The sequence below is a fragment of the Poecile atricapillus genome, chromosome 1 (assembly GCF_030490865.1).
Source record: "Poecile atricapillus isolate bPoeAtr1 chromosome 1, bPoeAtr1.hap1, whole genome shotgun sequence".
Taxonomy (NCBI): Eukaryota; Metazoa; Chordata; class Aves; order Passeriformes; family Paridae; genus Poecile; species Poecile atricapillus.
In genome coordinates this window covers 140,236,049-140,262,960 of record NC_081249.1, presented here as the reverse complement: position 1 = coordinate 140,262,960, position 26,912 = coordinate 140,236,049, and the positions used below count along the sequence as shown (strand labels likewise).

General features: G+C 38.3%; 1 protein-coding gene across 2 annotated transcripts in view; it reads right to left on the bottom strand.

The window, feature by feature from the left end:
• Window positions 1-204: 204 nt before the first annotated feature.
• Window positions 205-26,912, bottom strand: part of TTC17 (tetratricopeptide repeat domain 17) — a 55,280-nt gene continuing 28,572 nt past the window's right edge. For both annotated transcript variants that reach the window (XM_058830012.1, XM_058830013.1), the window contains exons 17-25: window positions 11,346-11,516; window positions 10,732-10,982; window positions 10,004-10,169; window positions 7,573-7,693; window positions 7,096-7,255; window positions 6,535-6,618; window positions 4,946-5,065; window positions 2,608-2,751; window positions 205-1,261 (exon numbers count right to left, since the gene is read on the bottom strand). In XM_058830012.1, coding sequence (XP_058685995.1) covers window positions 1,130-1,261; window positions 2,608-2,751; window positions 4,946-5,065; window positions 6,535-6,618; window positions 7,096-7,255; window positions 7,573-7,693; window positions 10,004-10,169; window positions 10,732-10,982; window positions 11,346-11,516 — 1,349 coding nt within the window. In that variant the 3' untranslated portion in view covers window positions 205-1,129. The remainder of the gene's footprint in view (window positions 1,262-2,607; window positions 2,752-4,945; window positions 5,066-6,534; window positions 6,619-7,095; window positions 7,256-7,572; window positions 7,694-10,003; window positions 10,170-10,731; window positions 10,983-11,345; window positions 11,517-26,912) is intronic.

The window sequence follows — 26,912 nt, the reverse complement described above, 5'->3', positions numbered from 1 at the left end:
GTTAGTTAACTTTTCCTTATTTCCTTTTGCCACAAACAGAGTCAGACACAGAGGTGCAAGGAATTTTCCAAGGGTATGCATGAAATTATTGGCTGATTAGGAGTGTCAAAGGCTTTCCTGGCTCCCAAGGAAAGGCTGTAGCTCCTCCAGGTTAACCTGGACTCTTGCAAGTGGCGCATGACATACACAGTACAGGAGAAGCTGTGACTTGTTCATAAACAATTTATTTTATTTCAAATATGTGCCCTTTTTGATTCTGGAGAATCATGTCCTCCACCAACCGAAGACAGAACTGATTTGGAAATCTTCCACCTCACTTTTTTGTTGTTGGTACCTTGACACCATGTCCCTCCTCCTCCTTGGCAGCTGAAAGTATGGCTCAGGGTGAGCATAAACTTGCACCTTATTTCAAAACGGCTAGAAATACAGTGAACAAAGAATTAGTAAATCAACCATTCAGGGAGGCAGAGGGCTATGAATATACAGACAAATATAAAACATCTTATTGGGATTTTTACCAATTTTTTTTTTTCTGCAAGTATGATTAAAAACTACTTTGACTTAGGGTCCTGCTGTTCCCTCCTTCTCATTCCCTAACAGAAACAATTCCAAAAATGCTTTATGTTTCTCATGTTTTTTAATAAATATGTAAAAGTCTGTTCCTCTCCTTCCAAGAAGCAGGTAATGTGGTATGGAGTGAACAAGACTGGACAAAGCATGAGTTTCACATGGATGAATTACTTGATTATCTCTTACTATTTGGTACATTGTGTGCTTTGCATTTCCAGTGGCTTAGATTATACGACATGAAGCAAGTTATTTTGGATGCTGATGCCAATCTGAGCATTACGGAAAAACTAACAGTGCCTAGGTCCTGTTACAGGTGGTCATGGACTCATGGAAGTTTCTTGGTTTAATATTTACACGGATGTTTTAAAATTATGGTCTGTGAAATATTTTCCAAAGATGATCCTCTATTTGACAAAAAAATAATAAAAGAACCCTTGATCCAAATCCCATCTCTTTTTAACAGTCTTGTTAAAAATTTAGATTCATCAATTTATCTTAGCACACTTAAGAGCAGAATAGAGAATAATGACACTTTTAAAAAAGAGAAAGATGCTGATCTCTAAGGAGACCGTCGCTCTTTTTTCAGAAGTAAATGACACTGAATGGTGCGGATTCGATTCTTTGCTGGGGCAAACTCCGGCTGAAGCTTTAGTGTTGACTCATACCATTTCATGGCCTTTTCAAACTCCTCCTGTGAAGAAAGAAACCAGAGTGCAAAGAGTCAGATTCTAAAAAGTGAACACATTTCTATGCCTTTCCCATCCCAACCAGTTGTGCAGCATGATATGCACAAAAGTAACGGAACCAATCCTTGTGATTAAGGATTTTTTTCCTTCTCCCACAAATAACTGATATTTTCTTGGGTTAATGACTCAATTCTGCATAATCCATGGAAAGGAGTTGAGTTATTGCTGAGAATTATTGACCAACGTTCTCGCCTTTTCTTTTTAATAGTACACCTCTGTATTCTTGCTGTGAAAGTAACTTTTAAAAACAGATTTCAGACAGAATTTGAGTAGATCAAAGCTTTAAAATTATGGACAATGCAAAACCATCAACTTTTCTGAAAAGCTAACATTTTTAGAAACAACCTGAAATTATTTTTAAAAGATTACTCAATAAAAAGAGTAAAAACTGAACACCCCCCCCCCAAAAAAACCCCAAAAACTTAAAGAGCATACAATAGCTAGACAATTTCAATTGATAAGCTGGACTCCAGGCTGGTAGTTAGAAGCATTCATGTGGAAATAGCATCTATTTTTGTATAGCTGAAATCTCATTACCTATGCCACCCTGCTTTTTTATTAACTAGGAAAGCATGCCAGCATCCAATAATGTATTAGAGGAAAAATGAGAGGAGAAAAGACCGAAAACATTCTGGGGTTTTCAGACAGTTTCATCACTCCTTTTTTTCTCTTAAGCTCCTCTTCTCAGTAACTTTAGTTATGTAGAGAGTAGTAGAGAATAGTATGAATCTCTGGCCATATCATAAAGACTAACTACATCAAGGTGAGTTAAAATATTGATTTTTTGAAAAGGTGTATTTTAATAGTATATATAGACAGTATGAAGAAATTTGAGTTCAATCTGCAAATTACGTTGGGCATTGATAATACAGATATTGAAAATTAACTTCTCTTGTGTTTGTTCACCATACACTGAGTTAGGTTTTACTTATTATTCCAAGCCTACCTCTTCAAGATAGAGACCAAATTCATCATTAATTTTCTAGTATTATAAAGACATCCTATATTTAGGTGGGTGGACAACCCAAGTTACCAATTGTTTGCTACTGTCTTCAGAAAGCTTTGCACACAGCATTAAGCCAGCTTATAAAAATGTTGGCTTTAAAGTACTAAACGAGAAATAGGAGTAAAATAAGTAATTAAAATTTTGACTTTCTAAAGATACTCCTTGATGATCATACCCCAATTTCTTGAACGTTGCTCCTTCAAAATTATTTGTGGGAATAAAAACTTTCATATGCCTGTAAATAGTGTCCCAAAGACAGCCATACCTGGGCGACAGCACACTCACCATTGCTACATAGACATTTGCCAGCGTGAAATGATTAACCACGAAGTGCGGCGCTATTTCCACTGCCATGGTAGCCACAATGATGGCATCATTCCAGAGTCTGGCATTGTGGAAGATGTTTGCTAGGCTTATTAGTGGTACATCCTGGAGGAGAAGAGCAAGCAACAAACAGTTTCTTTCCATTGGAATTGTCTCAGGATCAGCAAGACAAACAGAAGAATCCACCACGAAGCTGCACTCATCTGGTTCCTACCTACTTCCCTGTCTTTTGATACTGAGTAAGGATCCAGACCTATTTTAACAGAAAACTATATTTGGGCCTGAGTTAAAAACAAAAAAACCTCACATCCATATCCACTCACAATAGTGAAAAACATTACTCTTGGATAGAAAAAACAACTCAAAAATTAACTCACTTAAGTGCATGTACATTTAGTTTTTAGAAGCTCTTACGCTATTTTTCTCCCCAAAGATGAGATGCACTCTTTAAAGATAAGAGAAGCTGCTTTGTTTGAACACCCTCCTTCAGCTCTTGCATAAAAGGAAAGGAAATCTGAACAAAGGGGACAGCAGGAAAGGGAAAGCATGGTCTAACCATTAGTGCAACAGATGCATCATTTTTTGTCCTGCCTGTGCCACAGAATTGTTATTCTGATGCTGAGTAATAGCTATAAATAAAATTTTCTCAGCTAGACACTGATGGTACATTCTCTATTTCCTGGATTTCCAGACTGTGACCTTGTCTGACTGCAAAAACTGTAGAGCTCTGGCAGCCATAACAGACTCTCTGGGAGCTGGGCCTCACACCTTCAGAGCACAAAATACCGCTTAGTACCAAAGCTTAGGTGCCTTCAACAGGACAACAAAAAGTTCCGGATGTATGTGATCACAGATTCCTTAACCTTCGCATGTCAAAGAATACCTGTGCTGGACAAGTCATTGATGTTTGCAAAAGCAGGTATTATGAAAGTCAGAATCACAAGAAAAGTTCACAGGAAAATTAATTACCTTTTATTTGCATGAGAAAAGTAGCCAAGTAGCATAAAAGCAAAGAGGAGGATAAACCAAAATACACAAAATAGCTTTTAATTTAGTGCTAACTCTGAGTAAAAGCTGCAGCTCTTTCTTTACAAACAAGATCCACAGTTTTCTCTGGAGGCAGCTGCAATATGGAGGATAAAAACAAGGCACAAATTTGGAGACTCATATGGTCTCAAGCAACATTATATCATACTTCTAGAAAACAGCACAACTCCACCATAATCTTGCCAAACTAGTTTCCAATCCATAGCGTGACCCTTACGAATCACACAACTAGGGACTCCTTTCCTGAGGAATCAATTACATAGAAAGACAGGAAAATAAGCAAAAGCTGCATGCTTCAGGTCTTGGATCCAACCCTGTTTTAAATGGATAATGCAAAGAAATAGAATTACAGGAAACATACAAAGGATGTGCAGTGGGGATATGCATTTCTTAGTTGAGGCATTTCTGCTGTTAATGGCTAAATCCTAATAATATCTTGCAAGTGTTAATTACTTTGTCTCCAAATTTTCAGAGAAAGGTTGAAGACCATGATTCCAGTGGAGTTACATTTTTCTATGCTGCACAATTCATTGCTCAGGTCCTAAAGAAAAATCTGCTATGTTGAGTAAGGAGCCTATATTGCATTTATCAGTTTGCAAGGGGGAGCTTAGTGTTTAAGAGCAGACATTACAATGCTCAGCACAGCACCTGGCAAGGTGAAAGGTACAGAGCACTTCAGACAACTGAAACACTAAAGACAAGACTGTGTCCAAAGTACTACCTTTTTTTTTGAGCAAGTAACTACTGCACAAAGTCTAGGACTAGTGTACAACTGACATTCACAGCCCAAATGCTTACGAGTCAAGCATTTAAGTAATTCCTCTAGAAAATCATCTCCCATCATCTCTAAAAGTACAACCAGAAGACATACTCCCCTCCCTAAAAACATAACCAGAAAACATATTCCCACCTCTTAGGTTAGAAGATTTGTCCAAAGGCTGATGAAGACTCGGAGTCCTAACTAACAGGAAGAAGTTCAAGTCCAGGATGCCCAGAGAGGTGTCAAACCCACTGAACCGCAGGAAATTCCACTGAACATTTTCTGCAGTTATCTTTTTTTTTTTTTTTTTTTTTAAGAGACAGTCCATACTAAACAAATGATGAAAATCTTGGTTTCACCTCTACTAGCTAATATCTAATATATTAGAGACACCTGACATAGTGTTTGCCTTAATAATAGTCTGTGAAAGCTTTGCCATGACAAGCAAAGCATTCTTTCATCTGAGTAGTGGGCACACACATGTGTACACACCTTCATGTGATGGGGTGCATAGTGCAACGCTTGCCGTAAACAATCAATTGCCTTCTTTCCTTGGCCTTTCACCCTCCAGTAAAGAGCTGCCATGCTAGAGAGGACCCACGAAGTCTGATTCTAGCAAAAGAACACAAAAAACTGTAATGTAAACACCAGTATTGAATAGTCTTCCTACCTTTCACTCTTCCAATTTATTTGATACACTGAGGTAGAGGATGTTACACTTAAAAAGAGCATTAAGCTATTTCAAAGCAGCAAAAAGTTTCTGACAACATATATGCAATAGCCAGGTAAATGAGTCTGCCAAATGAAACAAATTCCAAATGCAACATCATTTCCTTAGGAAAGGAGTAGCAGTTAAATAGCTTTCAACAGCAACAACAGTTTCAGCAGCCACAACAGCTTCTAACCAGCTCTCTGATGCTGAGCATCTATATGTGCATACACATTACCCAACATGAAGGAAAAAACTTAGCTAAATTAGCTGGTTGGACTTGTAGGCTCCCTGCAGTCACTGGAAAGAGAAGGGATGCCCTGGGATGCAGCTCAGTCCAGAAGCCTGACAAAATCCAGCCTCTAGCTGGCTGACTCCCATGCCCTGTGTTACAAAGGAAAATACTGAGAATTCCATTTCTAACTTCTGCACTAAATATTCAGTTTATTGATAAATCTTGGTATCTGCAGGGGAAACTAGCATGTAAGAGAAAAAGCTAGTATACATCTAAAGTGAAAGGAAACTAAGTCTTGTAACATGAGGATAAGAGTAATGTCTTTACTTTCAGGGGATGGACAAAGCTATATTGGTTTTAATTTCAAAGCGCAGTAAGTACCTCAGACAGCTTTCAGTCCAACAGGCTAGGGGCACCAAACTATGTTCACTGAGCCCTCTATTTTGGGATATAGCTAGCAGTTTGTCCCTACTAGTTGTAAATACAGAACAGCAATCCCTGGCATCCTTGTCTGCTTTGTGGATCCTGTGAAAATTATGTCCTCAATCCTCTCATTCTAGGACTCACAGCTGAGGTCCTTAGTAGCCTTTAGCTAGGAAGATTGGGTTTCTCTGAGGAGAACAGGAAGTGCAGGCTTGCACATGGTACCACACCTCTGCCTGAATACATCTGACGCTTCAGGCCAACACTGCACCAGATAGAAGCAGCAGGCTGAAATAACAGGAAGCCCGTTTGAGCTGACTGCTGCATGCCAGGAGTGTTACTGTTAACTCCACTTCCCATAAGCTCCAAGTCAATGTAGCATAAAGTGAAAGAAGAGGTCTGAGAACTGTTGAAATTGTTTAATAAATCAATAATCAGCAATGCTGCTCACTACAGGGCAGGAAATACTGGGACATTTGACAGGCTTAAGTATCAGCAGAGAGATACAGAAGACACTTGATTGTATAAGCATAGGCTATACCTCAACAAAATACCTGTGAGGGCATTACAGATGCTAAATAGACACAAATCCCTAGTCCAAATACTAATACATTCCTTGAGCAGGATTTCAGACAAACGATTCGAGACCGGATTGACCACTATGCCAGTCATGAGCAGTAAGCCCAGACTTCTCATTTTCTCCTTTACACATACCTTTTCCAAAGCTTTGGCTATTCGAGTACCAACTTGTTCTAGTGACTGTGGTGAGTAGTGGTCTTTGCCAAGATTCTGTAGGACCTGTGGAAGAGAAAGTAAAAGTGCTTAGATGCTGCAGCCTGGTAAGAGATGTCCCCTTGCTTGTCGGTTACTTTTCTGCCTGGCCTTTTACACATGCTGTAACCTACTTCAACCTAAACATCACTGTCTATCTTGAGTTGATACTATTTGTAAAACATGGTGCTATAACTCCATGGTACTGAATACTAAGAACACTAGAAAATCTAAGTATGCTGAGTTGGACTTTACTTTCACTAATTCATCCACAAAGAGCTATAAATACAGAGACACTAATGGTGTTTTAGGATTTCCCTCAGGCCAGACTGTTGATGGCTGGGAAAACGTTCTGGTAAAATCTCATGCTGCACTGTTTTTAAAGTTTTATCCAGGCATTCAATCACTGAAAGTCACCTCTGGAAACAAGGCACTGAACTAAATGCACCTTGAATCTGCCATGGTATGGCCATTTTTGTGTGACAGCCTTCAGCTCTGGCATACCTCTTTCAGTTGACTTTCTCCAGTGTAATGTAAGCTGGCCCGACTAGAGACACCTTGCAGGTGGTCCAAAGTATGCATACTGGCTGGGAGATTTGGGTTACAAAGGGGCTCCATGGCTGGCTCCTGCAGCTGTGTGGCAAAATCAATGTGTTCTGTAATGCTACAAATGTCATAAAACAAGTAAAATTAGTTAAGAGAACAGGTCATTAGAAAGCTCTCTGGTGAAAGTAAACTGCCCAGAACCTGGCAGAATCTCATTTGAACAGCTTAGGAAGCAAGAGAAACTGGCTCTTTTATCTGCACTTGCACTTTTCAAGTCTAACCAATGAAATTCCACATGATGTTTTCAAACTGCTAAGAAATCCTGGCAGTTCTTTCTTACTAACATAAAATAGTCAGTTTACACACACTGAAGACCATGTAACTGTCCTGCTTTGAGTAAGCAACTTACTTAGGACTCATATCCAAGATACTCACTCAATGTTCTTAGCAGAAACAGCAAGCCACGTGCTGGCCACTGTTGTAAGCTCGACCCTGCGGAGTTTCAGGCATTCATCAGGACTTGGCCAGCCAAGGCTACGGTAGTCACGCCTTTTTCCTTGAGAAAGTAAAACAAACATAGAAGAAACTTTCTGGAAGGTGAGCAGATACATCCCCTACATTATGAAAGTCACTGTCTTGCAGACACATTTCTTTAACAACATTCCTGAATCTAAACGGAGTGAATGGTACTGGTAGCCTGCACAGACAGAACCAGATTGTGCACATGACAGATTATCAGATAAAGTTTCAAAACCTGTTTCATTACACTTTTTCCAAAACTACAGATTAAAAACAATTGTTAATCTTGTTTACAGGTAATGTCTCTACTTAAATGCTCTTAAATGAAATTTGTGAGTCATCATTAATATTTTACAGCTACAGTTAAAAACTAATAAAAGTTGACTGGTCTATCTGTTGACAATTCCAGGCAAAAAATACTGCCACTACTGTTCAATGAGTATTGTCTAAGACAGTCAGTGGTTTTACTGTGTTCTTACACTCAAGATAGAAACCTTCCTGAAACTATTTAACAATTACACTTTAACTCTCCCATTCTGCAGAGAACCAAAGCAAGGCAGGGAAAGGTTAAATAACTTGCTTTATGTTAACAAACAGATCACTGAGAGAAACGTGAACCTGGTCTTCACACCTGAACTAAAGCCTACTGAAATCTTTCCCTCAAATTTAGTGGATACTGTATCAAGTCCTAGGAAACTGGTCTGTGTTAAATGTTAGGAAACATTTTTCTCTCATATCAGAAACATCCAAAGTGTTTGGAACATAAGAAAAATTTACTATAGCAGTAGATTTGCACAGTGGGAAGCCAAGTTTAACAACATGCCAGTCATTCAAACCAGCTATGTAGACAGTATTTCAGTATTTATTTATAGTTACATGAAATTTTGCCCATTTGGATGCAATTCCTATTTCTCATCCATGTTATAGTAAACCACTTCATCATATTTTGCAAATAATGAACAAGTCTGCAATACCATGTATTTTGTAAAGTATTGTGACAAAAGGGAAATTAATTTCAAGATAGAGAGGGACATTTCAAAGGGAAATTATCAGTTCTCATCACCACTGTGAACTATCTGATTGCAAGTTCTTATTGGCATGAACAGCAAAGGACATAAAGAGGTATGGAAATGCTACAGAGACAGTTCGGTAGTCTGGGAAGGAGTGAAACACAAGACATATACCATCATTCCTTTGCTCTACCAAGAACTCCCCAGGTGACCTCCAATTTGTTACTCAAATTTTGATTATTTAGTTCTTGCAAAGAGTTTACCAGCAGACCCTGCCTCACAGGAATGTTGGGAAGATTACTTTACAATCAAGGGATGCTATGTAATAAAGCCACAAAGTAACTCAGAGGGAAAGAAGATAAAACATTGAGGAAAGGACAGGTGTGTGCTCACAAATGATATTTTCATGTATTCCTTCCCCCTCCCACGCCAAATTTAAATATTTAATTCAATAACCTACATTTGTCAGTTGCTAAAAAAAGGAGGTTGTTAAAGATTTAATGTAAAAGCCTTCAAAATGTGAAATCACTTTCCAGGTCATCAAATCGTCAAGGACTAAGATGCATTGTAGAACTTTGCTTACACATCAGTCCCACAACATTAAGATTTTAGCTCCATTGAGAGGTAAGACAAGAAGTATGGGGGTCAGTTACTTGGGTTTTACTCTTTGGCATCATATTAACAGATTACTCTCCAATTCCTCTTATTCAAGAAGCAAAAACTCCATCTGCCTCTCAAAATCTCATCTGTGTTGGTGCAAAACTTTACTCTTCTGTAGCTACAGTGTTTTGGAAGACAGTCTCTAAGTTTTCTCTTATAATATCACTGAACAATTATAGCAGAACACTTGATTTTTATTTATTTACTTCATTTCTATTAAACTAAGCTTTCAGCTTTTTCTCTTTCAGTTGTGTGTCTCATGTTTAGGCAGAAGTCAGTATAAATTCTTATTCTGCATCCTGATAAACTAACTCCTCTGCCCATTCAATTTATCAAAAGAGATCACCGAAGTCCCCTCTCTCTTTTACAATTTCTACTCACAATATCTACCTCTTCCATTCTCCACTCTCACCACCTCATCCCCAGAAATTCTGGAAATTAAATGTAGAGTTTTCATTCAACAAATAAAGCTAGGCTGCACTGCATCAAGAAGGTGCAGATGGAAGAGATTTCTTATTTTTCTATGTACTCATCTATAAGGAACATTTCACTATGTAGTTTTTGTCATGTTTATTTTCAGTAATAAACCAGTGTAATTCAAGGCTACAAAGGAAAAAAAAAATCATGGTAATACAAAAGCTGCAAATGATTTACTTTCTCTAGAAGCAGCAGGTTACCTATTGGTCCAGGAGAAGGTATCTTTGGTCCACTGATCTCTAGAGCAGTTTGGTAAAAGTTTTCATTTTCTGCATTAGTCCCTTCTTCCTCATTTCTCCCAACTGGCTCCTGGAGATCCAAGCTTTCCGCTTTTGGTTTCTTTAAACGTTTGACCTGAAAAGTGATCTACCAAAAGAACAGTATTAGGCAAGGTTAACAGTAAGAAACACCATGACTCTTATCAGCTCCAATGCACTACTTGTTTTAGCCCAAAGATGTTACAGATGAGATCTTTGTCTCTCTCCTTTCCTCCCCATCTCAACTCATTCTCAAAGCCTGCTCCCTTTCACAGCATCACACTGAGCAAACCAAGTATACAACTTCTGACCTCCAGCACAGGAGAAAATCAAATTAAGTGCTGGAGACCTGAAAGGCATCTTTCATTATATATTTTACTGGCAACATGATGACAGGAGGGATTTCTGTGTTTTCATGCTAACCAGAACTTAACAGGTAAATTTTTTTTTTTTTTGGTTTTTTTTGGTTTTTTTAAACTGTGAGCAAGAAGTTGGTGATGCTTTGAAACTACTTGTTAATTTCACACTAGCCATCAATGACTACATCTTTCAGGCTTATAGGGGAAGTTCACAGATCTGTATCTCCCAGTGTTAAACTGCCTGAACTGTTCTCATCTTTCCCTTGTCCACAACATTTACTACAAGACTTAAGTAAACTCATTCAAACTTACCCATTCAGCTTCATCATCATCACCACAGTCTCCAAAACAGGAACTAGCAAGTCCATCCTGAGATCCCTTCTTCAGGACCCGGATTCCCTGCAAGTCCATCCGACGACCTTTTACTTCCAGTGCACCTTCAAAAGCTTCTTGAGGCCAAGAATTTTCAAACTCATCCACCAAAGCCAGCATCTCTTCAGACATCTGATTGTCTTCTAAACCCTCCACTCCTTCTGAACCGTTGCTCTCTGCAGTGACTGTGTCTAAGAGGGAATACCATAAAAAACTTCAAAAATTATTTTCCCTCTGCTTTCACAAATTGTACAAAAAGAATCTTTTTTTCTGTGATCTGACTTTTCCACTTGCACAACCCAGGTTATCACTGACTATTCACTGCACACTGCAAAAAGAGAGAACTAGTCAATGCAGACCTCCCCACTGCAAATAAGCATCCCTGTTGGGCTTGGAGAAGAATGGTGAAGAGAATGAAACTGGCTTATGGGGTTACTTCTTCCTTTATGGATAGAGAGGTGAAAACACAGATTCTCAGTGGAAAACACACAGCTCTTCTGAGAAATCTAGAAGCCATTTCATTTGCCAGACCTGATTTGGTAAGGCTGACTTACTTTCCAGTCTCAGGAAGGAGGGATCTCTTGCTGAACTCTGAGTAAGGACTTCTGGATCTTCTGTACCTCCCTCAGAGTGTCCTTCTGTCACTGCTGTAGCTGACTCATAGTGGTTGTCAAAGTATTTCTCCTTGCCATAACTGCCATCTGGATTTTTCTCATGACAGTGGCCTGAAAGAGAGAAATTTACTGATATACCATAAGAGAAAGCTCCTCCTGGATACAAGTGCAGAAGCTGTATTGTGGAAGATACCATCTTCCAGTTTTCTGTGGATTTTCTATGTTTTGCATCTGTGGATTAAAAGAATAATTCCAGAAGCATTCATTCAGTGATAAAAGACTTCATTCAGTGATAAAAAACCTTGTCTGCCCATTGACAAGGGTGATCATGTAAAACAGTTATAGGAAACTATGCTGTTAGGTATATGCTGTGAACTACTAATGCACGAAAAATCAGCTACTTTTCAAGGGAAGGTTGCACAGGAGATGAGAAATTACTGTGTGTTGGTAGTCACTCCAATAAATACTCCCAAAACATGTTTTAGTGACAATGCGCCATATGAGGTGTTTGCCTGCCTCATGAACTTCCACTTAAGACACAATGGTCACCATGGTTATGTGCAAGGGAAAAAGGGCCAAGGCAGACTGATCTGGCACTTCCAGACTGACCTTACACTATGCCAGCAACAGACAGCATGTGGGTACAACTACCTCGTGAAACAGAAAGACAAAAGCTAAGAGTACTAATCTGTGCAAAAAATCAGAAGTTTAAACAGCTGAAAATTTAATATCTATAATTTTGTGCTCAGATTATAAATTCATATTCCACCAAATGCAAAGATCTAGGAACAGCATTGGAAAAAATCCAAAGGTAGTCAGTAATAAGCAGAAATAAAAAAGCACACACTTGCAACAGTAGCCTTTGAGCACCCTTCAGTACCACATAAGCATTCAGGCAGTTTAAAGGGTGGCCACCTGCATCTTTGCAACAATACTTTTGATAATAAGTACATTTTAACTACAGATCCCAGATTTTTTAATACTAATTACTTTCCACAGCCAGAGGTGCTTATGACACAATTCTCCACACGTGTGAGAGGCTGGGAACTGCCCTGAACCCCAAGGTGCACCTATGGGGCTGAGACATGAACCGGAGGCGCTTGTCTCATCACGTGGGAAACCCGTGCCCACTGCAATAAACATATTCCACATACACAGCCATTCAGTTTGAGCTGCTCTCACACCCTTCCTTCCTTTATTTCAATCACTTGTGAGTGAAAATAGTATATGCAAATGAATTAAGAAGCGCACAGCTGAATAAAAGAAAAATGAAATGCAAGATTCTCAAGTACATTCCCCATTCTACCTTCTCTGAGTGCAATTGTACTTCTTCATGCTTACAGGAAGCATTATTTTTTTCAACCAGCAGCACAAAATAACAAGAATGTGAATAAAGTAGATCAGTGACCCCTTTCTACTTCACACAATGATCCCACATTACAAAATAATAACCTCAGGTTCTACTCCTTTATCAGTCCAGTGGGATGAGAGAATGGTTCTAACTCTCATGTAAAGGTAACCTGTTTCACTGCTTCTCTGCAAAGTGAAACTACAGCTTTTAGCTCTCCGCTTCCCCATCTGGGAACACTGAGGTGTCGTATCTGGAGGAGAAAACAGACTAGTATTTTCTCTGTGCGTGTGATCAAAATCAAAGAAATTAAACTATATTTATAAATCCTTTTGGAAAACTATTTCTTGCCCTACCTTGTCTGCTGTATGTAAGACAATAAATGTTATGAGTAAATAAATAAAACAGAAGTAGTTAACTTCATGAACTCTTCTAATATCTATTATACAGTTATATTCAGCCTTTCCTACTCATCAGTCGATTCTTTCATCAATCCCCTGCCCACCTCTCCTATTCTGCCAATAAAAAAATTACTGGTTTCATAAAAAAACCCCAAAACCAACAAAAACCCAAACAAATAACAAAAAAACCCCACCAATCATTCAGTATATGGAGAGCCTCATGTTTAGTTACGAGAAATGGTGCACTTATAACACTTAAGCTGCCCCCACCTGACATCATGCCAGCCTGATTTCAGTGCAAGTCAGGTGCTTCTCAGAAATGTGATGACCACAATTCCCTTTGCTGAGGATCCACTCATGGTTAGTATAAAGAAAGAAGCAGACAACTATTTTTGATTGAAATAAAAATGCCAAAAACAATTTAAAAGGCTGGAAAGCACAAGCAGAAGGAAAAAAAAATTGATGGCACTTAAAATGGTACTTAGCACCAACTCTGTTAATATTAATTTACAAACACTGACAGCTAAAAACAGACTAGATGACTGTGCTGGCTTTCTTGGGATCTGAGAGCTGCTATATATGGAAACCTGAGTGACCTAATTTTTTCAAATTGCTGCTTTTGGTTGTCTGATGTTGCTGGAGACAAAAATGCTAGCTGAAAAACCAATGGAAGTTGAAGATATCTAGTGAGTGAACTGTGAAGCTGCTGGTTCTGAAACACTGCAACTCAGAACTGCATAGCTTCTGTCAGCCAGATGCCTGAAGCCCACCAGGGAAGTTCAGTGGGGAAGAGTGTGAGACCCGCAAGGGAACAACACAGCTCCAAACTCCAGGCACATTTTCTGTCAGTAGAACTTTGGCTGTATCCCTGAAATGCTTCCAGCACCTTCGTTGTGCTAAGGACAAAAGTGACCACAAATGCTCAGCTATTTCTTATTAGTATTTCACATATATTTTGGCTGTCTAAATCTGCATATATGAGTTTTAGGTGTAAAGTCCTGTCACAGTGATATTACAAAACTTGGAAGTCTAAAATTTCTATATCATACTTGCCAACTTCAGCTTACTCCAACCTGAAAATTTAATAGAGAAAGATCACTTTCTTGCTCATTTATTTTCTAAGAGCAGCTGTTGCCACTCTTCCTATTGATTCTGTAGAGCTAAGAAAGCTGAGAGGGAAGCAGATCGGAGTTTGCCTTATCTTATGTATTATGAGACCTGGTTACCAAATTCCAGAGAGTGAAATAAAAATCATAGTGATAATACAAACAAGTGTCTGGGCATTTATTTAAGTGATGCAAATAACACAAATAGTCTGTACCATGTTAAGGTAGAGATAGGCAGAAAAAACCCACGGAGTAGTTCCTAATTTACAAAGGAAATATTCTGGAGAAAAAAGCAAATACAAACTCCAAACTGAAGCATTGAGAGACCTTGCAAATTAAAAGCAGAACACAATATTGTGTATTAAAGGACTTTATTCCCATATTGTTATAACTTGTAATTTTTTGGCCAACGTGAACACACTCGTACAGCATTAGCACAAACCGAATTTTAAATACAGGAAAGATTTGCTAGTTTATCCATCCCATTTAGTATCAACCACCTTCATGATTTTCAGGACCCCTCTCAAATGTCCACTAAAGCTGTGATAACTACGGCAGTTGGTAGGGCAGAAAAACCCTAGACAAAAACTCAGGCTCAAGTTCTTTAGGAACGGGGTGATTCTGAACTCTTAAGCTGAAATCCAGTTAGCAAAGGGAGGGAAGTACCCAGTTTTGACATCTGTCACAAGGAAGAAGTATTAGGAGAGAGAAGCATTGCGGTAACTTAAGCTTAAGACTTGCTCCATCTATGAATGGGTAACCAATTCTGAACCATATTTAATGTTGTCACATTTCTCAGAAAAGTCACACCTGGAAACCATTATGAACTTTCCTTATTACCTATGAACTTTTCTGGTGCTATGTGCTGTTTTTTTTTGTCTAAGAGCAAATTTCTGTCAATTTAGGTGACCCCAGATGCTCAGATTGAAAGCCACTCACCTAAGGCAAGGAAAAAAATGTGGGAAATATGGAAAAGAGGAAAGATGAACAACACCCCCAGAGTATCACATGGAAGTGCTGCACCTTAAGTAAGGTCTTTAAAGTCATCAGACCTCACCATTAAATAAGGCATTGATTGTTCTAAAAATATAAATTAACTGCCACTGTAGCTGTTTGTTACTTGTGGTACATCTGGCAGAGAGAATGAGGCCTCATTAAATATTTTCAGTGTTCGATTCCTATATACCAACTAAAGATATACAATTTGGTGTCATCAATAGCATTAGAAATAAAACCTAAAATTATCTCCAAGTGTCTTTGGTCAGCACAATATTTTTACTGACATTTAGTTCTTTGTCACTGCAGAACCTGCAAAATATGGCATTCCTAACACCACCACCTATGTTCCAACATCCTAGGTTTATGAAAATTATTGGGTCCGAACTTGTAATGTTATAGAGACTAGTTTCCTTAAAATAATTTTGGTACATATTTAGAAATTACAATGGCAGAATAATGCCTCAGAACTGAAAGTCAAGTAATTTTAAATTTAGGTACTGATTTTTTTTTCCCTACCATTTGGAATAAACAGAGCTGCATTATCTCTTGAATTATTACAAGAGTCAAGGACTGTTGCTGTAGCCAGTGACTTGCATTAGGTTAGGCAAAATGCACATTATCTGGAGATCTGTGTCACTTAAATGTTTTGCCTCTTTATGGGTAAACACAGCCAACAGAGAACAGTACTTAATACAGATGTAAGTCAGCCTAATACCTGAGTTGTCAGAGAAGAGAACAAACCGAAACCAAGCCACTAACAGGAGTTATTAACTCCATACTTATTTTTTATGAACGCTTAAAACTAGCATTCCCCACAGTGAGATTCAGTAAAGATAGGTGTTTTTTCTCCTTTTTACAGCAGGAATGACATATCACTGAGCTCAATGGAAATAAGTTTCAATCCCTGCATGCAGATGAACAGTCTCATCTACAGACATCTCAGCAGCAGTGCATCAATAAAGAGTCTTCTCTTTTGCTAGTCACTGCTTACACAGATGCAGAGACACGTAAGTAAAAGGGATGGTGTATTACCACCATACATATGCGAAAGGGCAAGGATGCTGCTCAGAGATTACATAAAAAATTTGGGTGTGCTCACTACTTGAGTGACATTGTATATTTACAATTAGGCTAAAATATATTCATTACAGAAATTAAACTGAAACCCACCACATCATCACCCATCACTTTTACAGAACCTGTTTTGTTCAGTGCTTCGTGTCACAGGCAATATAATTTCCCAGGGTTTATAAAAATAATCTAGAATGAGAGAATTTACCTACTGGAACCTTTTGTGCATCTAGAACTACTGGGATCTCAGCCATCAACATTTGGGCTAACTGAGCACCTTAAGAACTGTCTTACTTTCTGCACCACAGTGACTCTGTTGCAATCTGACATTAAGCCAGGCGGTGTCACAGGGAAGTGCTGTTTGGAAGACCATCCTCTAGACAACATAAAAACATGAACTTTGACTTTCATGGCAATGTTAACACTGGTGATTAACAGACTGCATACTCTAATTATCTTGATCTTTCAAGGTGACCATGGTAATTTCCTAAAGAACTTCAGAGAGATCAACAGCAACTATGTTATTCCAATCACATACGAACATATATTTGATTGCAAAGCATTTGCTAAGGGAAAAAATCCAAGCCACTTATTTTGAGTATTTTGAGATTTATGAGTTTTAAGAGCAATAGGATGAGCAGTAACTACAGAAGAGATCTATCTTTAGCAGCTATTGCTGCTCTGCTTACCTTAATCATAAGTTAACATGGTTCTATTTAGATTTTGCTCTAAAATTAATGCAGTCCTTTTCTTACAGTTTTAATGAAAAAAATACATATTTATACTTCAAAATGTATACTCCCATAATTGAGCTCTGAAAGCAGAAACTGCAGAACCCTTAGGACTGAACAGGATTGCCATCAAAAATGTTACAGAAAGGTCACTGGCCATAACTGCTGAAATATACAACAGAAGAAGCAGTATCAAAGGAATTTGTTGCTTTCCACACACACAAGCATAAAAAAAAATACAACTGAAGAATATGCAGATAATTTTTAGTGCAAAATTATCACCAAAGTGATAGAGCAGGTAGATAAAAGGAGATGAAAACTAGAAGTTTTAATTAGAATTAGTTAGTTGTGCAATACAGAGCTGTGAATGTTTGCTAGGTCTGTATTTAGCTCAAGAGAAATACACCAGATGTACCACATATCCACTGTGCACTACAGGACCCAGGAACGATACAAAGCATATGACCAACCTATATCTGCAGAAGCATAAAACACTTCACAGCCTTGCTGATGACCTGAAAAGCAACCAGGCCAAGCAGTGGTCAGTCCTGCTCTCTCTGAACCCAACAGTACCACTCCTGATTTCAACCATGCACGACTCAGCTCCAGAACAGGAACACCAGTGGACCCCCAGTGCCTTTTACAGTTGTAGCGCACTGGATGAACCACGTAAAATCTACCATGTAAAATCCACATATCATGACAGAGTCTATTCTGGATATCAAAAGATTGCAGGAAGTTCCCTCTCTGATGAAGTAGCTGTATGGGTACTGGAAAAGAATGAGGAGTGGAGTGCTCAAATTTTAAACTAAGCTTTTAGTGTGTTTTCTCCCTACACATAAACACTGTTAATTTTTAGCTTTCTCTTTTAATATAAATCCTCCTTTAAAAAGCCAGAACTTACAGGACAAAAATAAACATTTTCAAAGGACAGGACAAACTACTATTTGAAAAAGTGAAGTATTGAAAACAAATAATCCAAAGCAAAATTATTTTAAAAGCTGATTTTCATAAATTCCTCCCTTTGATAGCCAGTGGCCCTTCTTCAAAAATGATGAGAGGCATGCTCAAAAAGGAATAGTCAAAGAAAACACTACATAAAAAGCTTTCATTTGATGCATAGCAAAACCCAGGAAGATAATTTATGCCATCAAAATTTAGACAGAAGCACATAAAATGAAGCATACAAAAGTTCTTTCTTTTTTATTATTTATTCCAACAACAGTTTCCCAGTTAAGAGGTTTATATGGTAACACTGTTGTCACTCTAGAAGTTTTAAAATCTGATTTGTAGCAAAAAAGCTGCGCCTAAATTGGCTTAGGTATAAAGCTTATCTCTTTGTCTCATCACAGCAGCTCTGATTAAACCTTTCAAAACATACAAATGCCAACAATACATAACCAGATTTCTTGATCATATTGAGAGAAATACCTCAGCACTGCATAACAGACCAGTCCCTGATGAACAGATACAAAAATTCTCCTTATGAAATATAAAGACGTAATAAATAAAAAATGGGAAAAAAAATAAAGACAAACCTATTTAAAGTAGAACATAATGGAGTTTAATAAGGGACACGCATGCAAAACATCCTGAAGAATTCAGTAGGCTACTCTATAACAGAGCAGAAAATGTCAATCTTCCTCCCAGCATCAGGGAGGGGAAAATCAAAGAGATTGACTACCTGAAGCCTTCACTCACCACCCACTAAAATAGGAGCTTATTTTTTTCATGATGCACATCTAGAAGCAGAAACTTACTCTATGATGCCAGGAATAGGGCCTAAAACATAGAAAGATCTAAATATCTAAATGTAACCCCCCCAGTCCTGTCAGTGAATAAAAGAAGACTAGAAAATGTCTCTTTCAGAGGACCTAGTTTCTATGTATAGAGTACGAAGGTAAGTAGCCCTTCAGTCTGAATTTCAGTCTGTGACGTAAGGATAATGATTTTTTTCTGCTTGTTTGTTTTGGGGAAAGAGAGAAAAAAAGCAAGAGAAATAAGCACATAAAAGTCTGAAGACAAAGGCTTGTCCTCAGTGGCTTGTCCTTGGGCTAGATTTTTTTACTGTAGATAATAATTACTTATGAATTTCCTAACAGTAAACACTGACCCGCAGTAGATCACAACATAAGGCTTGCTATGAATATTAAATTACTAATATTTAGATCCCTGTAATGACACTATTCTGAAACCTGTTTATGATTAAGCTGAAGAAAATGCTTAGTTTAAGTATCAACTAACATCAGCAAAGCCTACAGTGGCCTGCATTTTTTTGCTCTTTCTAGTCTTTCCTCTTTTCCACATGTCTGTTATGCTAAACATCACATATTTTTTAAATCCTGCTAGATCCTAAGTACCTATGAACTCAAGTCTAGAAAGGACTTTAAGTACAACAGTAACCTTCTATTAAGAAATGGCATCATACAGTTGAACTCTACGAGAGTTAATACAAGAGTTGCTCAAACAGCAAACCAGTGTTAACTAGTCAGGTAGGCTTGTCCCTTACTAATCTAAGAGGGCTTTTAAGTGCTTAGCAGTTTGCCTGACAGGGCACATTCTACACAAATCCATTAAAAAGCAGAACTGTTGCTGTAAATAGGATTAAAAAAAATTTAAATCCTCGTGTTGATGGTTGCGATGATCGCGTTTAGCCTTTTCTTTAAGTAAGGAACACCTGCAGAAGGTTATGTTTGACAAGAATACTGCCAGCCACTCTAGATTAGAATTCAATAAGAAAACACTCTCCTCACACTGCCAGAACAGTACAAAGCCATAGAATAGTTACTGCAGAAAGAATAAAAATTTTTGGAAGAATGTCCTTTCTCCCCAGAACAGTTACATTCAGAAGCTTCAATCTCTTCTTCTAGGGAAATGCTGAACTGTCCTAGTTTCAGTCTCTAGTAAGCAGAACAGACGATAGATTTTAAGCTTTGAGGACAGTCAGAGCACAACACAAACTCACATGAACCAGGCAACCAACCTTAAAAGGGAAAAAACAAATCAATAAAGCAGACAGATCAGGGGTAGTTAAGTGCCTGGCACTCCATGGCTCAGTGTGCAGTGCTCATTTTAATCTGAGCACATGGCATTGCATGCTGCTTCGAGACAACTGCCACATGACTCATTACAGGCTGAGGCCACACATCACCACTTTCCAAATTCTCAGATTTAAGCCAAGTTAATACAGGCTTCAAGGTCTCAGCCAGCTGCTAATGACACTAAACTACACATTGCCACTTTTCCCATATGTGGGGACCACTTGTTCTTTTCCAAACATGCTTTAACCAACTCACTAATTCAGTGTGTACAGCTCAACTAGGAACATGTCTGTGAAACTACATCTCCCTGCAGATGTAGCTGAGGAATTACTCCTCCTCCTAAAAAGGCTGTTGAACATATGCAGTTGTTGGAACTTTTTAAATAGGTCCAGCTCTAGGTGGTGCATCCAATTAAAGTTCAGTAATAAATTTTAGCAGCTGCATGTTAAGTAACTGCCACAGGCAAAGTCAGCCTCTCAAACAGAAAGGAAAACACAGACAGTCACAAATTTCTCATTTTTCTCTACATTCTTGTCACAGAAAAGCACCACATGAGAAATGTCAATCCGATAACTGGAGTATCAACTTTTGAAAATTTAATTGGAGAGTCTTTTCCCTTAATGCAATGCCTGATGTTTCTCCTCGTCCTACATGAACATGTAGCTGTTGCTCAAGTAAAGGAAAGATCCAGGTAACATATGAAGAAGAATCTTTTGCACTGTAAAGGCAGATAAAAATGAGAAATATCATATTACATTTAGTTTAATACTGTACTGCTTTTTCTTAATGCTGAATGGTTTTGCATCAGTAAACTCTCCCTGAATTCCCCTAGTTCTAAATTCCCTTCCACAGTGCAATTCTCATTTCCTTAGTTATTCCAACCAGCAGCTGAGGCCAAGATTTTCTCCTCTCTCTTCTGCTAGCCAATGGCCTTCTGAACTTGGGAAAAGATAGAATGGATACAGAACACTAAATTTTGCAGGCATATCATTCTTAACAGAGCATGATGCAAAGTGAGACTGGTGGCTGTTGGGAGAAGCTGTCAGGTACACAGCCACGCAGGAAATAAGCAGGCCATGTACATAGGATAGCAAGACATACTTCACACGATGAAAGAAGCTGCAGAACAAACTCACCCATTAGCATATTTAACACATGCAAAAGAGAATGACATTTGAGCAACAGAGATATACTTAAGGAATCATGCATTGTTCACAGAAACCTTTAAGATTCTTAATGGCTTTCCAGCAAGCAGCAGCTTGGAAGTAATGTGTGTAAGCAGTGGATACACAGCCTTTGGATACTGGTGTAGCTAAAAGTGCCACATTCAACGTAGTACCACACTCTTCAATTTTTCAATTTACTAATCTCAATCTATACATTTTTTACATAGTTTTGACATGAAAAATACATGGAAAGACAGGTTTCCAAGTGAGGCACAACGATATTAGGGAAAGGTCATTGACCTTTAACTTCCTTCAGCCACTCAAGAGACATTACATGAAGACTTTCCAGGAAAAAGTATGATTTATAAATCAGGCCCCAAGGAGTGAAAAGTACCAAGAAGACTGCATCTGGTCAGGTATTTTCAAGATCACATCACTAATATTCTAAGCTTACTGCAGCAAAAGCGGACTGTGAGAACTGCTTCTTCCCTTACTGGGCTAGTGGTGGAAACAGTAGCACAAAGCCACAATAATTGGGTCACATTTTTCTCACAGAGCACACTCTCACATGGATTTCTCCATGATCTTCCACTCAGAAGCACATCTGGCATTTCCCAATACCCTCACTCCCCAGGGATGTTGGCTTCCACCAGGACAAAAAGCAGACCTCCTTCTCACTATCTCCCACCTGCTGGCATTCTCCAAGATGTTTTCACTCTACACAAGTACAATTTAACCTCCTCTTACTCCTTTAACAATACAGAGCCCAAATATGGTGACCTAGAGTCCACTTGTGTGGCACCCACCAGATCTTTCACATGGATGGTCACTGTACAACCTTTCACTGCCAGAGAAGCCTGACTGCCAGAGGGAGAAAGAATCCAGCTTGATTTTCAGATTCCAGGTGCAACTTGCAGGGTGAACAACAGGCACACAGGTGCACTCCTGTGCATGTACCGGGCAGCAATAAGCAACTGAGTATTTAACTTTGGAGGATAACAATGATCTTAGAACTGCCACTGTTTCACACAGAACACACTTCATGTTACTCCTAAATGAACAAGGCAAATTATTGCCATGAAGTGTTTTTGAGAGCTATGACAAGCTGTTCATGTGCTTCACAGAATTCTGCTTGTTGTTTAAAAACCCTACTGGTGTTGACTTTCCTGTTCATACAGATGAACTTTACCATAAAGCAAGAGAGAGAGTAAAAGCAACAGAGAAACAAATGGTCACAGACTTCACCCCTTTCACTAACTCCAAGACAAATAAGAGTACTAATATATGCAGTATTCTCAATAAGGTTCTGCCTTCTATTCTTAGAATTCTGCCTTCTAATATGCAAATCAAGGTGGGAAAAAGCTGAATTTTAAACATACAGAAGGGCTCAGTTCAGAATCCCATATAATTGGTATAGATTCTGGCCTTTTGCTTCAACTAAAACACAATTAAATTCTGAGCTAAGCTCAATACCCTTTGTTCCAAGAGTAAAGATCTTAGTGGATGTTTATTCCATTAACATTAATGTAACACCATTAACACTGTAAGTGGTAAGTATTCCTTGGATGAACAAAATACAGCAGCTTGAGAAGGAGGAAACTACTTTTACAATAACAATGTCTAAAAGGACCTCATGCTACAGGAAATGGAACAAAAGTTTAGCAGTCTCTGTTGCTGGGACTATCAAGTCAGTCATAACTGGTCGGGAAAGCTGAGTTAAGTGATAGGTGCACTTAAAAATGCAAAGTATTTCACATCCCTGCGTCTTATCATACTATAGTAAAGAAAATTATGTGATGCTTTTGCTTAATGTTTTTGTATCTCAAATCACTAAAGGGACTTGAGGTGATTGTAGCTGTCGAACTTGTGTCAGTGGCTTAAACTGGGATGTTGATTTAAGGAAGTTACTTAATCTGTCATAAGCTTACTATTAGAGTTTCAAGCAGAGATTCTCCTTTCAGGTCAACCTCTCCCCTTTAGGTCAATTTGCTTAAAGTTATAAGCTTATTAACTGTAACTTCCTTTAACTTGCAAGAACGTAAGTGCTAGGGGATAAAGGGAAATCCATACACACATAAGCTGAAGCACCTTTCCCATGTTTTATTTTAAGGGGAAATAGACGGAATAAACCAGGAGTTATGGTTTCATGTGGTACAGGGTATTGGTACCACAAGAGGGCACTAAAGCCACACCTAAAGCGGATGCACATTACAGAACTCACTCTGAGGAACAAGAACGAACTGCTTCCACAAACACTCCCTCTGCATACAAGGATTCGGGTTTCTTGGTGGCATGCACATACACTCACAATGAATTCACACTCCCTCGACTTTCCACAGAGCAGCACAAAGCCTTTTGTAAAAGCACTATCCTGCCAAAGATGAAAGACAGTGAGACCTGAAGCAAGTCATGTGTCATGTTTTTGAATAGCATCAGTCTATTAGTAAGATTTTGAATTTTGGTCTTGTCTAAAAGAATTTGAAGTGCATGAGCTCATAACCAAATGGAAATGTGAGTCAGAGGTTGATGCTTAGTCAGATAAAAATATTATGAGTACAAATTACTTCTGTTTGCCCAGGCAACAATTCTGTTTACACATGCAAAGAAAAGTGTTGTCCAGTAACTAAGAAATCAACATGTTTCAATGGCCAGCTGACCATCACACTAAAAGCATGTTTCTTGTATTCTGTAATCTTTTTAATAAGGCTTGGCAACATTTGAATGTTTATGCCAACTAGTGAAGTGCCACAGGAACAATCCCATAGCTGGAGAGTCCTCTATAGACCTTAATATCTGATAAAAGCTACTTGCAATGTTTTAAGCCATAAAGCATGCAAGATAAATCTCAGCAATGCACCAGACTCAGCAATGCAATCAGACAAAAATTATGCTTGCTTTCTCTACTAGCTTAATAAGCCACCCAAATATTTCATTTCTGCACCTTTGAGAGCTGACCCTGTTTTTCACATTAAGCTTTCTACGCTTGTTAATACACATCTCTTGGTTCTGTTAGCTGTGTGTCAGACATGGCTGCTGAAGTTATCTGTCAAGCAACACAAAGTTTCTTAACCTGCTTCAGGAATGACTCACCCATAACCTAACAGCTGATAGCAACACCCTTAACACTGCCTAGTGACCTCTAGAAGGATCACCACAGCATAATGCTGGAAGAATGAAGTCTTCCAATTGTTTTCTCAGGTATTTGGGAATAAGCACTGTGAGGGCTCTTGCTGTATAGCATCTATATTAGATGCAACTGCCTGAACTCCTGCAGCTGTCTAAAATACATGTCACAGGTGATAGGGCTGGAAAAACTTTGGACATTTCACACACATCCTCCATGAGAAGAAAAAAAAACAAACACCAAAAACCTCTGCAGATTTAGAAATTCTTTTACAATGAAAACAAATGTTTATATAAACTTGAATACAAGACACAGAAGTTAAATGGCAAAGTGTTGGTCTGAGATTCACATTCTCATGTGCATGAAGTGACTTGGGTGTGAAATATAACTTACCTATACCAGAAGTAAGTTACTAAAAAACAGTACCAGGCAGTAGTACAGACAGGAACATATAAGCAAGCATCCAAGAAGTCAGCGTTAGTCTGTCACACTTCCAAAGTCCTGTACTAACAGCAAACTTCCCAACATGCTTGAGAAAATGCCTATTTCACTTACTTGAAATAAACAACAAGCACATACTGTAATCAAAAATCAGGCCATGAATTCAGATTTTTGATCCCATATTCCATCTCATGCTAGCATATAATTCCCACTGACCATGTGCTGGATTCTGCCAATGGCTCACGGCAGCAGAGCAAGGAATTCCATGTCTCGCTACTTTGTTCAGTTTTCATGAACAGAGGCTTTTGACAGGCGAAGCAAAAACACAGCTATCACATGGGCCTACAACCCAAAGCACAGGAAGCCTACTGCTGTTACTTTCAGAAATACTGAAGGAATGCTCATCAAAACAAGATATTAAACCAGAGAAACATCTGACATTCCAAATTCTTGGTAAATTTTTCAGCATAAGATATTGATTTCAAAGGATACAAATACTTTATGAAATGCCATCAAGTGAATAATAACAATCTTTTCAACTGCTTTCCTTGGACTGAAGGAGCAACGGAAGACTCTCAAAATTTCAGGATACTTTTAAGTGCAAAATATGATTTCTGAGTACACATTCTTGAAATCATTCTAGTTTTAGAGACTTAACCTCACTTTCATATAACCTGTCAATATTCCTCTTGAGTCAGCTGAAGTTTACAATAGGGGGAAAAAATACTTCCCCAAACCTTATGCAAATAAGATAGGTAAATCTACCCTTCCATTTTTAAATTTTGAGTTTGGACTTAAACCACAAATCATCATCAAGGCTGAATTAACCAGTATCTTTATTTCACACTCTGCACAAGAATGTACAAAGAGTTTTTACGCTATTTGTCAGCTTTATATTTTTAGGTTTCTTGCACTAAAACATGACCTAAAGGATATTATAAATAATAATAAAAAAATATTAAGACAAGAAGAGTCCTAGAAAAAGGCAAATTATATAAATACAGAATAAGACAAATAATGGAATACTGAAATTTCATGAGCTCATAAACATGCTAAGGCATATTCAGCTCCCTCTTAATTTACCAGCTTTACAAATTCCCTATTGACTAAAACCCAACTCCAAGGTACCAGATGAATATATTCATGCTCACTTTGCTAACTAGTGGCCCAAGCTGGCAAAAAATGGGCAACACTTTTCTCTTAAGCACTTTTGAGATGGGTTTTCCCTCACATTCAAGAAACACAAACTTCCTAAACAGCATATGCTGTAACAGCTGACCTCAAAATGAACATCCTGGATCAGAACCAATGACAGCAGAAGCCAGGAATCAACCAAACTACACTATGACAAGTTTAAGGAAGAAAAACATATAAAACAAAAGATGTCAACGATAACTTCAGAATTCAGATACAACCACTGCTCGTTACTGTTTCTGCTCTGTGAACATACTTTTAAATTGCTTTCTGCTTAACTTCAAAATAGAGTAGCTATTACTAAGGTTTGACTGGAATAACTTTAACCTTGTGAGTTACAAACTTTTAAAAGATCTTAATTAAAAGCAAACAAACATTGTATTGTTTTTTATTTTTTAGAATAGTGTCTCATGTGATGAAATATGCAAGTTCCATTACTGCTTACAGTATCTCCTAGGATTTTTCTAAGCAGGGCAATCTGAAGTTAAGAGATTGATTGTGAGGTACCAGCATAGGAGTTGACATTATGGATATCAGCAAGAGATCTACCAGCTGGGCTGCTACACCACTCACTACAGCCCACTCAGCCAAACAGCATTCATTTCTCTGCACAGCTGATGGGCTCTCAATCACAGCAAAATGCACAGGGCCATAAAAAGTAGTATTTTAATGGCATAATCGTGGAATTTCATCTATGACAGCATCATCCATATTGTACCAGGAGATAGGAGGGCCTCCAGTCTGTGTTTAGACAGCACAATTCTAGATGCTAAAATCAGAGGAGGTTTGTCCATGTCTTTTCATTGGAGAGGGAATTTTAAAAAACCCTTCAGAGGAAGTCCTAGCAATGCTAAAAATCACAAGCATTTCTCTGGTGAGGTTTAC